Source organism: Henckelia pumila, chromosome 1 (genome assembly GCF_033568475.1).
Source record: "Henckelia pumila isolate YLH828 chromosome 1, ASM3356847v2, whole genome shotgun sequence".
NCBI lineage: Eukaryota > Viridiplantae > Streptophyta > Magnoliopsida > Lamiales > Gesneriaceae > Henckelia > Henckelia pumila.
In genome coordinates, this window is record NC_133120.1 from 88,211,678 (window position 1) to 88,226,407 (window position 14,730).

Consider the following 14,730-nt stretch of genomic DNA (forward strand, 5'->3'; position numbering starts at 1 on the left):
TTTAATAATCGACACGTACACAGAGACTAGACTAGTAATTGATTCTTGTAACAATAATTTGTTTAGCGATGACCAGGCAATGTTGCCACGTGGGACTCCATATCCATCATACCCTCACGATGTCGGCAACTCACAATAATCGAAGTTTACAGATTTTATTTATTTTTTTGTGTTTTTGTTTCGAACAACATTTTTTTTAAATTTTAAAACGCATATAAATTAATTAATTTGACCAAATAGTTAATCCTGTTGAATATCAGAAGGTAGACTTAAGTTATATTATATTTAACTAATACCACTGTTCTTTTATATAAATGAATAAATTCATGATTTGAGTTTTATTAGAAAGTTTATAAAATATATTTAATTTTTTTAATTAAATAATACCACTTCTTTGTTATTTTATAAATGAATTCATAATACTTATATTTGCTGGACAGATTAAAGATAATCTTCGGATTCATCTGTCTCCCTCTCAAGTTTGCTGCCGACTTCACTTGTTTTCAACTCTTGTTACAGGTTTGGTCTTTTCTCTTTTGGCGATTCGTGTTGAATATGTCTTTTGAATGTGGAAAAATGGTGATCATTTGATGGTCCCCGGTTTCTCTTTATTTCTGACTCAAATCACCAAATCTGGGAACCCTGTGTTCTTTTCTCTAGATTTTTCAGAATTTGTTCATGATCTAGCGTGTGCATTTTTTTTAATCTTGATTTTGGGTTCTAGATCTCAAGATTTATGTGGGGGTTCTGAGCTTTTTGTACGCAAATCTTGATTAAATGAAAGTGAACGCCAAGAAATATGGGCTTTGACCGATGATAGAATCGATAAGTTATGTATTAAAATGTCGATGGAGAAAAGATCCAATCTTTTTTCAGATTTGTGTGCACTTTCATCTTGATGTTGTTGCTTTACAACTTTCATTTGCTCTGTATAATTTTCTGAAAGGGAGGTTGAATGATCTGTGACTTTGTAATGTGTCTTGTTGCTTTAGAATTGAAATCCCACGTTTTAAATCACTGTTATTGAAAGATCAGCTCACCCGTTTGTGGCTACTGCACTTTCAAGATTGTTTTTTTTTTTATCGTTTTATTTTGTCTATAAAAACATAATAAAATTTCTGTAACTTTTTTATTGTTTCTTGATTAGATATGGCATCTTGTGATAAACCTGAGATTGTTGAAAGGGAAGACAAGAAAGACGAAGAGAAAGGTGGATTTCTCGACAAGGTTAAGGATTTCATCCATGATATTGGTGAGAAAATTGAGGGAACTATAGGATTTGGGAAGCCAACTGCTGATGTTACTGCCATTCATATACCTCACATAAATCTCGAAAAGGCAGATTTTATTGTCGATGTCCTTGTGAAGAATCCAAATCCTATCCCAATCCCTCTGATCGACATAAACTACTTAATCGAGAGTGATGAAAGGAAATTGATTTCTGGTTTGATTCCAGATGCTGGAACAATTCATGCACATGGTTCAGAGACAGTTAAGATACCTATTTGTTTAATATATGATGATATCAAAAGCACTTACAATGATTTAAAGCCGGGTAGTATCATTCCTTACCGAATTAAGGTTGACCTCATAGTGGATGTGCCGGTTCTTGGAAGGCTTACATTGCCACTCGAGAAGACTGGGGAAATACCAATACCCTATAAACCAGATATTGATATTGAGAAGATCCATTTTGAGAAGTTTTCTTTTGAAGAAACCATTGCAACTCTTCATTTGAAGTTGGAAAATAAGAACGATTTTGACTTGGGGCTTAATGATCTTGACTACGAGTTTTGGCTATGTGACGTGAGCGTTGCAAGTGCTGACCTTGCAAAATCTGCTAATCTTGAAAAGAATGGAATCACCTTCATCGACATTCCTATTAATTTTAGGCCAAAGGATTGCGGTTCTGCTGTTTGGGACATGATTCGAGGAAGAGGAACTGGATATTCCATGAAAGGAACTATAAACGTGGACACTCCTTTTGGGCCGATGAAGTTACCAATTTCCAAGGAGGGTGGTACCACTCGTCTTAAGAAGAATAGGGAAGATGGAGGTGATGATGATGATGAGGTATAGTAAGAGCAGTACCTAGTTGTGCTGCGTGATTTTCTTTCATTCTCTCATTTGGTAATAAATATTTTTCACGTTTTAAGTCCTCTATGGCCTCGGCATTCTTTACATGTGTATAACCTGCAGTGAACTGAAATTTGAGCTACTTGTACATCAACATACGGTAAAGAACCTAAAGAATAGATGATCTTTTATATTATGGACCTACTCTTACTCTCCAACAATCTGTGGTATTACATTTGTGAGGTAGTACACGTGTCATGAAGGAAAATTCATTTCATTCTTAGGCTAACCTTTGAATTTTAGAATAGTTTTAAATTATGTCCACTCTCCGTTTCTAATGCTTGTTCATGAGGAGCGTTTCCCGTTTCTTTTTTCCTATGTAATGCATCATGATCCGAGATTAAACTCTCTTTATTTGCATTGTCACTCTCTTTCGAAACATTCTTCCTATCATGGTCTGATGTGTCGATTTGTGTTATACAGGAATGAGGATACCGCTGGCTCGCTGGTGCTGGTGGCTTGATCTTCTGCTACAATTAAATAAGTATATCTGAACTTGAACTTAGGCACTATTATGAAGACTCAATGGTTACTTTGTTTTTCAAAATATGGTCGAGGCAGTTTCTTGAAATGTTTTGGAGTGGTTGATTGATGTGTGTTTTGAATCGCTAAGTGTTACTCTTTCGTGCATAATTCATAGCCTTAGGCACAAAAGTTGTTTTGTGTGTCTAGCCCACTAAAACAGAACAAAAACAAATTAAGGTGGTGTTTGCGACTTTTAAAAACAAATTATTAAAGATTTTTCTTAACAAATTTGATGAGGAAAAATTCATAATCATTGTTATTAGAGGTTCCAAATACTACTTTAACAAATCAACTTTTTTTTGCCCCTTTTTGGTATGAATTATGATTATGTTATTTGTATTGATTGACATGCACATGCAGCAGCAAGGTCCAAATTAACCGAGCAAAAGTTAAATTTCTAAATTTTCTTCATTTAATTTAATTTGGCTGGTCAGTTGGTGGCTTCAATTCAAGGGAAAATATAGTTCAGAACTATTTATGGCATAGAAAAATTAGGGGTGAGCAAAAATCAAATCAAACCAAACGGTTGGCTTGGATTTATTTTTTTTTCTATTCGTTTGAATTGATTCTAAAATCGGGAAAATTAGTTTGGTCAAGGTTTTGATTTAAAAAATCCAAACCAAATTGATCTACATAAATATATAATTTTTTTAAATCATATATAGATATCTTTTAGTTTAGATCGTATCAAAAATTGATAATAGATGGTACTTCTACAAGTTTTAAAAGCTGAATGATTTTATTTTGAGAATTTATATTTTTTAAATAAAATTCGTAATATCATCAATCGTAATTATAATATTAAATTATTTAGTATAATTAGTACTCATATTTTTCTAAATGATGTTTAAAAATAATCAAAAAATTCCTTTAAACAAAAAACAAATTTTGGTTTGGTTTTTAATTATCATAGTTTGATTTAATTTGCAAATTTATAAAAAACAATGGTACTGCTTTGGTTCGAGTTTTTTTATCGCAAACCAAACCAATCCAATCCAATTTTGTTCAATAGTTGTTACAAAACAATGGAGGGGGTAATATTTTGTTACAACAATCATTGATTGATATGTGTAATAATTTATATGTTTAAAAAACTATTATATCAATTGATAATAGAAGCTTAACAAATAAAATTAACTATCAATGTAACAAATAATGTTACAATAATTGTCATATGTGAATTTTTTCCGATAACAATGAAGATATAATAAAGTAACAAGCAGCAATTTTGGATCAAAATAGAGAAAATGATGACTTTAGTCATCATATTTGTACATGAAAACACTTTTGGTCCTTGCACATTTTTATGTAACACTTGCGGTCATTAAAGTTCAAAAAATGTGATACATTTAGTCGATGTCGTTATCTTTAACTATAAGTTTAAGGAAATGACTAAATATGTCATACTTTATAAACTTTAGGGGGAAAAATGTAATATTTAAATTTATTAAAATTTAAAAATAACAAATTATTAATAAGGATCATAACACGGTAAAATTTATGTTTATTATATAAATATAAATCTATTTATTTTATCATATTTTATTTAAAAAATTAATAATGTAATTTTTGCCTAGTAAAAAAATCACATTTTTTTAATGGAAAAAAAATCACATTTTGAAAAGAATAAGTCAAGTAATCTAGTTTATTTATAAAAATGTGTTTTATTTATATTTTATAAGTTTTGTGTTAAATAAAAAAAATGATTTTTAGTCGAATCTTATGGATATTCATGCTTTTAATTATTATTATTATTATATATATATATATATATATATAAAATAAATAAATAAATTTGAATAAAGTCAAATCATTTGGGTAAACTTATTTTAGAAGGTAAAAAATTTTGTTCACAAATAAAGTGACAAGATAAAGAACTTTTAAAAACACAAGATAAATAAAAATCGATACTGTAAAATTATATCTTGGTATGTTTTTTTTTTACTATGTTTGAATTTTGTAGAAAAATTATTTCAAAATTTATATGTATATTTATAATAAAATAAAGGGGAAAATAACATAAAGGTGACTTTATTATCATATTATTCTTAGTAATAAAATTAATATAATCTAATATTTTAATATAACATTTCTAGTCCCTGAATTTTAAAAAATGTGATGTATTTAATTCTTGTTGTTAACTTTATGATTAAAGATAACGGCAAGGACTAAATATGTCACATATTTTTTAAATTTAAGGACCAAATTTCCAAAAGTGTTGTGTTATCTTGAAATGTTTAGAGATAAAAAAAAATGTTTTAGTATGAAAGCATGTAGACTAAAATCATCATTTTCCGCATCAAAATATATACCACCTTCTCATAATTTCCTTCTCCTTTAGTCCAACAAAAGTGAGATTAAAAGTGGCCAATTTACAAACCAAAAACCACCTCACATCCCTAACCAAATTCCACATAGTTTCCACTGCGGAAAGTTTCACTCATATTCAAGTTGGTTGTGAATCGCCAACCTGAGACGATGCATCTTCATTCAACACGGCTAATTTCGGATATTATTATATGAGAAGGAAAATTGAGTAGAGGGAGAGAGATTTCCATAAGATAAGGAGTCCTTGTCTTCTTATGGAGCCAAACGACTTACAGCTGGGTGGAGTAAAAAAGGAGGAAGATGATGCTCCAATACTGCCAGTAACTCTGTCCTTTGGCCCGGCTCGTCTAGTACCACCCCTCCAAGTCTTCTTGCAGCTTCCACCAACTGCCCACGATGCTTCTGTGATAATAGATTGCCTCCGGCCTTGATGCACTCCCTGTACAAAGGCAGATATGCTATCGCCACCCTCAAGGGACCAGGCAGATCACTTAAACAGATGGGAGATTCGCCCCATTTCATGATTTGAACCAAGTTTGAGAAATGCACTTCTCCTTGTCCCAGTCCATCCAAGAAAGCTGCCTCTGACCAGTACTCTTGAAGAAAATCACGGAGCTCGGGGGCAACAGCCTCATCTTCAGATCTGGCGATCGTGTCAGCAACAGCATAAGTAGCAGCAGGATCCCGTAAAAAGTCGGAATGGAGGAGAAATGCTACCCCAGCGAGAGACCCACCGCTTCTTTCGCCTGCCGCCTTCAGAATTTCAATGCTGAGGGCAGCAAGAATGTGCTGGGGAACGTGGGGCAGAAGATATGCAGCAGCCTCTACTTGACTGCTAGATGTGGCAGCTGTGAGGGCGAGGCACAGTTCCATGTCTCGGCAACCCCTTTGAACAAACCACTCAACAACTGGTATGCAACCCCTCTCAGCAGCTCGCATAAGAGGACCCAAGAAAGCCATAGCATTACCCTCTTCCACAAGACACTCCATTGTACTGATTTTACCATAATGTGAAGCGAAACCCAGTGCCAGGTCAACATCCACATCTAAGCTGTTTCTTTGCGCAATCTAGCACCCAAAGTGAACCAAAACACGTTAATATAGAGCACTAAACCAAATCGTTCAGTTCAAAACTTACAACTGCAATTTTCCATAAGAATATAAATCACGGGATTGATCAAATCATAGGCATGAATGAGCAAAGAAAGTCAAGTCAACACTCAACACCAATATCAGAACACACAAGAGCATGGGCAAACACAATTATCCGTGAAAAAAGGACAGTATTTGTAAAACATTCAGGATTGTACACACTAACTGTCCATGAAAGCACATACAACAGATAACATTCAATCATCACTATTGTGTTCTCCTATTGGAAGATGGATTGTCAGAAAAATATAAAATCTAAAACACATCAAGCAAGAAACAACCTTCAAAATTCCGATAATGCAGGAAGCGTAATCAAACAAAGGCCAATTTCTTCAGGGAAAGGTCCTTGTTGTTTTGCTAAATGTTCTGGTGCCTGATGGCATCTGACCTAAGCCATTGTTTTTGCCACATAGTGTTTACAAGCTTAAATTCATAGATATCAATATTTAATGGCCAAGATGACACTATAAGCAGTGATGCTTAGCATCAACCCATCATTTAATTCGTAGAATCACCCGAAAGTAAAGTGCGACAGAGTACAGCATTGATTAACACTAAATGTCTAAATGTTCCTTCCTTCCTAGCAAGTGTCTTTATGTAATCCATCCCGGATATTCAAAGCCAGAGTAAGTTTCATACTGATCTTGGCAATATCATACATGGTTTATTGTACTTGGCCTGCTAGAAACATGATGGTTTTTTTATGGTTTATGCAATGTATTGATTCTCTCTTTGTTCAAATTAAGTTGTATTTAATTGGGAACATGTATTACTTATATCCTCATGACTCATCTCTGGGAGACTTAGTTTTCTAGTCTGTCATTGATTTTTAATGGCCTGGGTATGACCAATATATTAGTACATTGCTTTTGATAAATGAATTTCAATATTCTTATCTATCCAGCTTCACAACGTTGCAACAATCTAAGGACGATAGTTGATAAATATATATATATATATATACACGTTGCACCAGGAATTAGATAACAGATACAGGGTACTCGTATGATTTAGAGGGGGTTGAGGTGAAACGAAGCATGGCTGAAAGGATAAAAGATGCTAAAAGAATTATTGAAGTACATGACTAAAAAATGTGTCGTATGAGCTACTGATTCCAGGACTTGGAAAGATAAACGGCTAAAGTAACAACACTATTGAAATGGAGAAAGGGAAAAAGGGTGGGCAATGGAAGTTAAATCAATAGAATTTAACGAAAGGGAGAGGACAGTCATCAAGCACCGCTCCAAATTGACCAAAAATATTTGCAACGTTGCACTAGTGAAACTATCAATGGCACAAATAGTTCATAAAATCATTGCTTAACAGCAATAAATGTGATTACCTGCAATAAAATGCGAACAAGCTCTGTGCTCCCAAATCGTGAGGCCTCCAGAAAACATTGATTAACATTGTCTGCACCCCCCTCAACCAGCATCCCCAACAATCCTTGGATTGCAGTTGCTGATAAACCCGAGGACCAACCAGGATCAAATGAACTAGAAAAGAGCGTAAGTGGGAAGCAAGCTGCATCAAATGCCTCCGTAAAATCTTTTCCGGTAAGATGGCTCCCAGAAATATCTAGAAAGGTCTTAAAAGCAGATAACTGGAGCTGGATTCCAACGGCAGAGGGATTACCCACTCTGTCCCTATTACCCTGGCAACGAGAATGGAAGCTTATACATTTAAGAGCCCACTCGGTAAATTTCTGAACCTTAGCACCAGCTTCCGCCTTCAAAACTTCATCCCCATTGCATTCCTGCAGTCTCTCATGCAACCTAGTAGGACATGACGCTAAAACTCTCAAACATGAAAAATATGTCTACAAACATGTGGAGAATTACAGTGAATGAAAAGAAAATGAAATATAACAACATTTTCGCATTTCGTTTCATCAATTTGACGAGACATCGACATAAAGTTTTCACCTTTTTACTATAGAGAGCCATATTTCATGCTTAACTCGATTAGAACAACACTGAGTAAAAATCTTAAGTTCGAACGGAATCAATGGGGGACCCTTTAAAAGAGTTTCTATCAAGGGAATTTTGCTTGGGAAGATCTCTGTAATCACTCCCAAATGCAAAATTCTTTTACAAATTCAGCCTTTAATCTTAACTTTCAAATTGCGAGGTAGAGAAAATCCAGGGAGAATTCAACAAAATCACCTAAAATAGCATGAAAGAAAAACAAAAGAACTCCCAGCTGTGAGAAGCATAGTGTTTGACTAGTTTGACAATGGAAAAAACAAGTCATCTTGCTTGAGCATGCAAAGGGAGTAGATCAGAACCTCTGTGCCATCACATTAACAGTGTCTGCCAGGCTCATCGTTCGACTCTGACAAGCAGACACGCAAGAAGCAAGAAATGAAGTCCTAAGAGCAGCTCGAGTGAAATCATATGCCCCATTAGCAATTATCTTTCTAATTAATCCAGTAATTCCATCCACTTCTCGGTGTGTACTCAAGAACCAGATTGAATCCAAGGAAATGCACAGAGCATCATTAAGTGTCTGAAAATCTGCCAACAAGATCAGACTCTCGGCAAGCTCCCAATCACGAGCACTCACAGCCCCCTGAAACAACCGGCCTAGCTCAATTCTATCTACACGACTGAGCTTTTTCTCATTTTTCCCGTGCTCGCATTCAGAAGCAATCAGCCTGGATTTAAGTTTCTCGGCACCGAAAGTACAAGCACTTGTATTCAAATCTTCCTTAATTACAAGCGGTGCTTCTCTTGAGAAAACTACATTGTTGTGGCTGCCTCCCCCGCTTTTCTCTGAGTTAAAATTGGCAATATTAGTACCATGTTCATCCTCATCACCCATACTTGACTTTTCAACATCAGCAGTTTCTATTTCCATTTCCATCAAGCCATTCTCAGAACACTGGCGTTCTTCGATATTTACTTCACCCTCTATATCCAAAGATTGGCTGCCTATTTCACTTTCAGTGTCACTTTCTCTACCTACCACAAAAACCTTCTTTGCTTCCATAGGTAAGGTAACAGGGGAAGCCTCAGTCCCAGACATTCTAACTTTATCCAACCCACGCGGACAAATAGATACCTCAGAAAATATTGTCCGAAATCCAAGATTCTTAATTTCCTTCCATGGCGGCTTCAGCCAATTCTACAAAACTAAAACACGTATGCCGCGGCAAAAAAAAACGTTGATTACAATACAATTCAGAGATCAAAACTTCCTCCTCGTCAGAAGTTTCAAGAGCGGCTGATTTCAACTTTGCTCTCTTTTGAATCAAAAACTCTCCAATAATTACAAACCTGAAATCGGCCCACCATCAACAAAACCCTACAAAGCATTATATCATCTCAATCAACAAAAAATATCCTCAAACGTCAACAAACTCATAATCAATCAATATACGAAAAGGAGAATAAATTTCACATAATTTCACATAAATTACAGTTTTTTTTCAGGAAAATGCAGAAAATGTTAATGATTAAATTAAAATTAAAATTAATAAAAATAATGGAATGGGAAGAGAGAGAGAGAAGGGAGCGACCTGAATAAATTATTAGTGGGGGAGAGAGAGCCTTTGGGCCGTGCGCGAGTGGCTGCCTTCTCTTTTATATTTGTGGAGAATGATATTCTCAGCTCTTTTGTTTTACATACAGCAACAAATTTATATGCTCATGCGTGTGTAAAATAATGTATACGCTTTTATGTGTGTAAAATAGATATTATTTTTATATATGTTTTTTAGGGTAGAATTGGTGGAAAGTTTAGTAAAATAATGGATATGAAAGAAATGAAAGAGTAAAATCGAAACAAAAGTTGATGTCTTCTTGACAGCAGTTTTTAAAAGTCTCTCAACTATTATTAAATAGTAGAGATATATAGATTTTAGCTACAAAAAGTATAATATATACTGGTAATCCACGCACACAAAAATTTGTGTGCATAAATATTTTATGTCACATTTAAAAATAATAAGTATTTTTTATATTTTTAAATTGAAAAAGTAAATTGAAAGTGAGTAGTTATAAGTAATAAGGGGCATTTTTGCACATCCATTAATTTGACCAATATCGTTATTCTAATGAGTTCATGCATTATATTATTGAAAAAGTAAGTTGAAAGTGAGTAGTTATAAGTAATAAGAGAGATTTTTGTCCATCCATTATCAGTAGCGACATAAATAATAATAATAATAATTATTATTATTATTATTATTATTATAAATAAATAAATATTTCATACAAATAGTTCATGTATTTTTATTTTTTAGTTCATGGACAATCTTTCCTCCATTGAGCCAACTTTGAGGTTGTGTTAGGTCCAAGTTCATTACTTAACAATATTACATAAGTTTGGGATTGCAGTTATAATTTTTTTTTGACATTGGCTCATTGATCCCATGAAATACTAAAACAATATTGATGTTGCTCGAAACCTTGTTATCCTGAAAAGGGTCTTCTGCGTACTTCAGTCAGTTAGAGTATACCATAACTTTAGGAAGTCAAGTGCTCCTTACGTATCCAATCCAGCAATACTAGGGTCTTTAGTTGCGTCACGAAATGAGGCTAGAGGCGCTGAGAGATGCCCGACGAAAATCCTCCGACGCTAAAGTCAATGATCTATCCAAAATATGTACTCACAAAAACTATAGAGTTTTTAGAGCATAAATTGAAAAAGGTGAGATAGTATCTTCAAATACGAGGAGAAGTATTCTATTTATAGAGTTTATTTGTGAATGGGTCACGAGCCTTCCAAACACATGAACTCTCTCTGGGCTCAAACACACAGGCTTAGTGAACTTTGACCTTATTTAACATGAACAATTTATACTTTAATTTAATTAGATTCTATCACCATCAAATAAAAATTAAATATTTTAAATTAAAATGTAATCACGATTGATTTATAATTAAAAATTTAATATTTCATACAAATGTTACTCTAGTAACAAAAAAATATATAAACCATTGAAAATGTGTCCCACAATTTTTCATGTAGTATAAATAAATCACTGATCAATTGTTAAATCGATGTCGATATTTGCAACGAACACTATTTCAACGTAGCATAGAATCTATCAATAACAAGTTAATTTGAAAAATTAAAAGACGACATAGACTAACTGGGACAATTTTTTTAGCCAAGATTGTAGTGTTTTCGGGTGTCTCTGACCTTGTTAAAGCCCATCAACATCACTTATAACTAGGGATGTAAACGAGCCGAGCTACTCGTGAGCAGCTCGTGAGTAGCTCGGTCAAATCTCGACTCGAGCTTGATTTGACCGAGCTCGAGCTCGGATCGAGCTTTGAAACTATGTGATCGAGTAGCTCGCGAGCTACTCGATAAGCCACATATATAAAAAAAATATAATATAAATAAATATAATATATATAATATAATATTATATTTATTTATTTATTTATTTATAATATTTATATATTTATATATTTATTTATATTATTTATATTATTTATATATTTTATTTATTTATTATATTTATATATATATTTATTTTATAATATATATAATATTATATTTATTTATTTATTCATATATTTTAAATTTATATATATATATATAATTTTCAAGCTCGAGCTCGAGTACTCGAACTACAAACGAGCTCGAGCTCAATCACATATTTTACTACTCGATCGAGCTCGAATAGTAAAATATGAGTTGAGCTCGAACTCGAGTAGTGTGCTACTCGAGCTCGGCTCGGTTCGATAACACCCCTACTTAATTATAACCATTCTATTTGTTTAGTTTCATCTAAAACAAGACAATAAGTATCACAGTCGCCATTCTTTCCAGAATGTCATTTACTTATCGTGGACTTTACTACTCCACATTATCGAGAATACATATGCGGCTTCTATAAGTCAAGCATTTCGTCCTGCATGATCGAAAGGTGGTTTTAAGCTAAATAGCATTTTTTCCTTGCATAAATATTATATTTATTTTACAATGTCACGTCGATAACTATATATGATATCATTTTGTCATGTATTGTCCAAACCCACACTTACAAGATTATTCAACAAGCTCCTCTAACAATTCATTGGTTCTCATCTAGCCTTTAAGAAATTGGTCTCATGACTCAAGTTATCATAAGGTAGTGCTTTGTAGAGCTTATAAGAAACATTTTTCATCTTTTTCTTAATAAAAATTTTAAAAATTTAGTGAAGGAAAAAAATATTACACTCTTCAAAGTTCAAACATTTGTTATTGGTTGATGATGGGGTAGTTTGGATGAAATTTAATTGGTGTATTCATAGATATTATGTGTACAATTTTTAAAAAAATTAAGATATTTGTTTTCATGAAAATTTAAGGGAAGACAACTGCCCTCGAAACTCTGTTGGAAAAATGTTGAATAAATTGTTGGAATAAAATGACATGAAATGGGCTTGAAATACTTGTCCAAAAGGCTTGTCCCAATTGATGCAAAAATTTGAATTTGGTGAAATAATTTGGAGGAAAAATTGTCCCACATTGAAACAACTCCAATGTATTGCTCACCTTATATAATCCAACTTTGGATTATGAGATTGGGCCCTTAGGGCACCGATGTTTTGTAAAGGGGCAAGACGCTAGTCGATGTAACAAACGCATGCGGCCGGCGAGGCATGGCGAGGCGAGGTCTTATGATCAATTATTATTATTTGGATAAAATTTAATTGAAAAAAATAATAATAATATTTATTATTTTTTAGTGTGCCCGATCGGTAAGAAACTACCGACCGAGCGCAGCCCTCACCTTGCGAGACAGTAGGCTTGAGATTTGTTGGCCGCCCGATCGGTAATAAACTACCGACCGAGCGCAGCCCTCGTTTGCCAAGACAGCAGGCTTCAGAAAAAGATGGCCGCCCGAGCGGTCAAATATTATCGCTCGGGTGCGCCTTTTGGGCTCCGAAAAATTGTGTCTGTTTGTGGGATTTTTCTGTCACGGGTTGCATCTTTAGGCCATAATATGTATTGTTTGAAGTCTTAGGCTATATATATGATCAGTTATAACGTATAATGAGATAGAGAAAAACATCTGATAACGTATACATCAGATTTCTGCAAAATCTCTCTCTCACTCTCTCAAAAGAAAAGTTGATACTTATTTTCGTTCGCTGAAGTTCGTGATATTTATAGTGCTGCTATATCACGATCGTTAGTCGTTGTATCTTAGAGACGATTGTCGCCAACGTTGAACACTGTTAACAGACAATTTCGTCTTGCGGATAGAGAGATTATCTCGCCTCGACTTTGTTCATCATTGTTGCTGATTGTGTTGCTGTTGTCGTACAAGTTTTCAGAATTCGGAATACATCCTAATAACAATCTCTTGACTAGGACGATCTATAATATGTTATTAAATTGAGGGTCTAGAGTTACTAGTTTTGGTATTTTTACCATGTTTTTTTATTAAAAAAATTTATTATCATATGACCAAAAAGTTTTATTTTATTTAATATAAAAAAATATAAAACCTATTTTTATTTGTCTTATTTTAATGTAATCTATGCACGATTTATATAAAAATCATTTTAAACACAAAATATTTAATATATTGTATATATCACATGCATAAAGACGCTATTATCTTTAAAAAGGGTTAGAAGATGTGGTTGAAGAGAATGGTAGAAATAAATGCAAACATTGGATTGGATTCAAAAGTGGCTTGAAACTCGGGGACGTTTTTGCAAATTTATGAAGTTTATTTAACTATCAAATAATTAACCAGTAATACGTCGTTTGTACTATGTTCTTAATTGAAGGGGACAATCAAATTGCAATCAATCAAAATAAACTCATATGTCAATGATGCAATTAATCATGAATCAGCCAAAAATTAAATTACTGATTTTCAACCAAACCCAATCTACCCAAACCGTACCAATAAACCATTGAAAACTTTAATTGCAAAAGAAAAAAAAAAAAGAATAAACAAGTGTATATAATTATGGCCCATATGTCGCCATCTGATTTTCGAAGACAAAGCCTCGAAGGAATACGTTTCTTTATGCTTTTGGGCAATATTTTATATTCCACCAAAAAGATATTCCATCGTGTATTATTACAAAGTTTTTTTTATATAAATATTTTAACGTTTGAGTTATTGTTTTATTCCTATTTATTAAATTAAATATTATTAAAGTTCACGTGGATAGATCAAGAATCGATATAAGTTTTCCATATGGAAGAATAAAATTACGGGCATTTTGCTTAAGAGATGTATATTTTTAGCTAAAATTAGTTTAATTCAATTTCCACTATGTTTTCTACTCTAAACAAAAAATTAATGTATATAATACTTACTAAAATTAAAGGGTCAAATCCAAGATTCGAATCTAACCTAAGCATAAAGCTTTAAGAACGGAGTGAACCTGAAACCAAACAAAGAGTGTTAGAGGGGGCCGAGAGAATGTCCCGACGTAGCCCCTCTGGCACTTAAGTCATAGTCGAAAGATAAATAAGTGAAGAGAAGAGTTTGAGTGTCCCTAAAAAAATGAAAGTAATGAGTTGCAAATGAAGCAAACAAAACGATATTTTATAGGGGGTTGCATATTCCGTAGGTGATCCATGTGAGTGAGATTCACACGCTTGTTCATCCGAGCCTCGTCC

General features: G+C 33.5%; 2 protein-coding genes across 3 annotated transcripts; one reads left to right on the forward strand and one right to left on the reverse strand.

Moving 5' to 3' along the window:
• Nucleotides 1–440: 440 nt before the first annotated feature.
• LOC140865036 (desiccation-related protein At2g46140) lies at nt 441–2,769 on the forward strand. Of its 2 annotated transcripts, none has more exons than XM_073269540.1 (3): nt 441–519; nt 1,148–2,073; nt 2,560–2,769. In XM_073269540.1, the coding sequence occupies exons 2-3, from the start codon at nt 1,150–1,152 to the stop codon at nt 2,563–2,565; spliced, it is 930 nt and encodes a 309-aa protein (XP_073125641.1). In that variant the 5' UTR covers nt 441–519; nt 1,148–1,149; the 3' UTR covers nt 2,566–2,769. The 2 variants fall into 2 exon arrangements, with proteins under 2 accessions (XP_073125641.1, XP_073125633.1); XM_073269532.1 differs by lacking the exon at nt 441–519 and adding an exon at nt 585–829.
• A 2,176-nt stretch (nt 2,770–4,945) lies between these two features.
• Nucleotides 4,946–9,758, reverse strand: LOC140876429 (ankyrin repeat protein SKIP35). The gene is made up of 4 exons (XM_073280390.1): nt 9,662–9,758; nt 8,429–9,447; nt 7,484–7,916; nt 4,946–6,057 (listed from the first exon to the last, which is right to left on the reverse strand). The coding sequence occupies exons 2-4, from the start codon at nt 9,166–9,168 to the stop codon at nt 5,242–5,244; spliced, it is 1,989 nt and encodes a 662-aa protein (XP_073136491.1). The 5' UTR covers nt 9,169–9,447; nt 9,662–9,758; the 3' UTR covers nt 4,946–5,241.
• Nucleotides 9,759–14,730: the final 4,972 nt, after the last annotated feature.

Coding starts and splice junctions, on each gene's coding strand:
- LOC140876429 (XM_073280390.1), bottom strand. CDS start 9,168: ATGTCTGGGACTGAGGCTTCCCCTGTTACCTTACCTATGGAAGCAAAG. Junction 7,917..8,428: donor GTTAATGTGATGGCACAGAG/GTTCTGATCTAC, acceptor ATGTCCTACTAG/GTTGCATGAGAGACTGCAGG. Junction 6,058..7,483: donor TTGTTCGCATTTTATTGCAG/GTAATCACATTT, acceptor TTTGGGTGCTAG/ATTGCGCAAAGAAACAGCTT.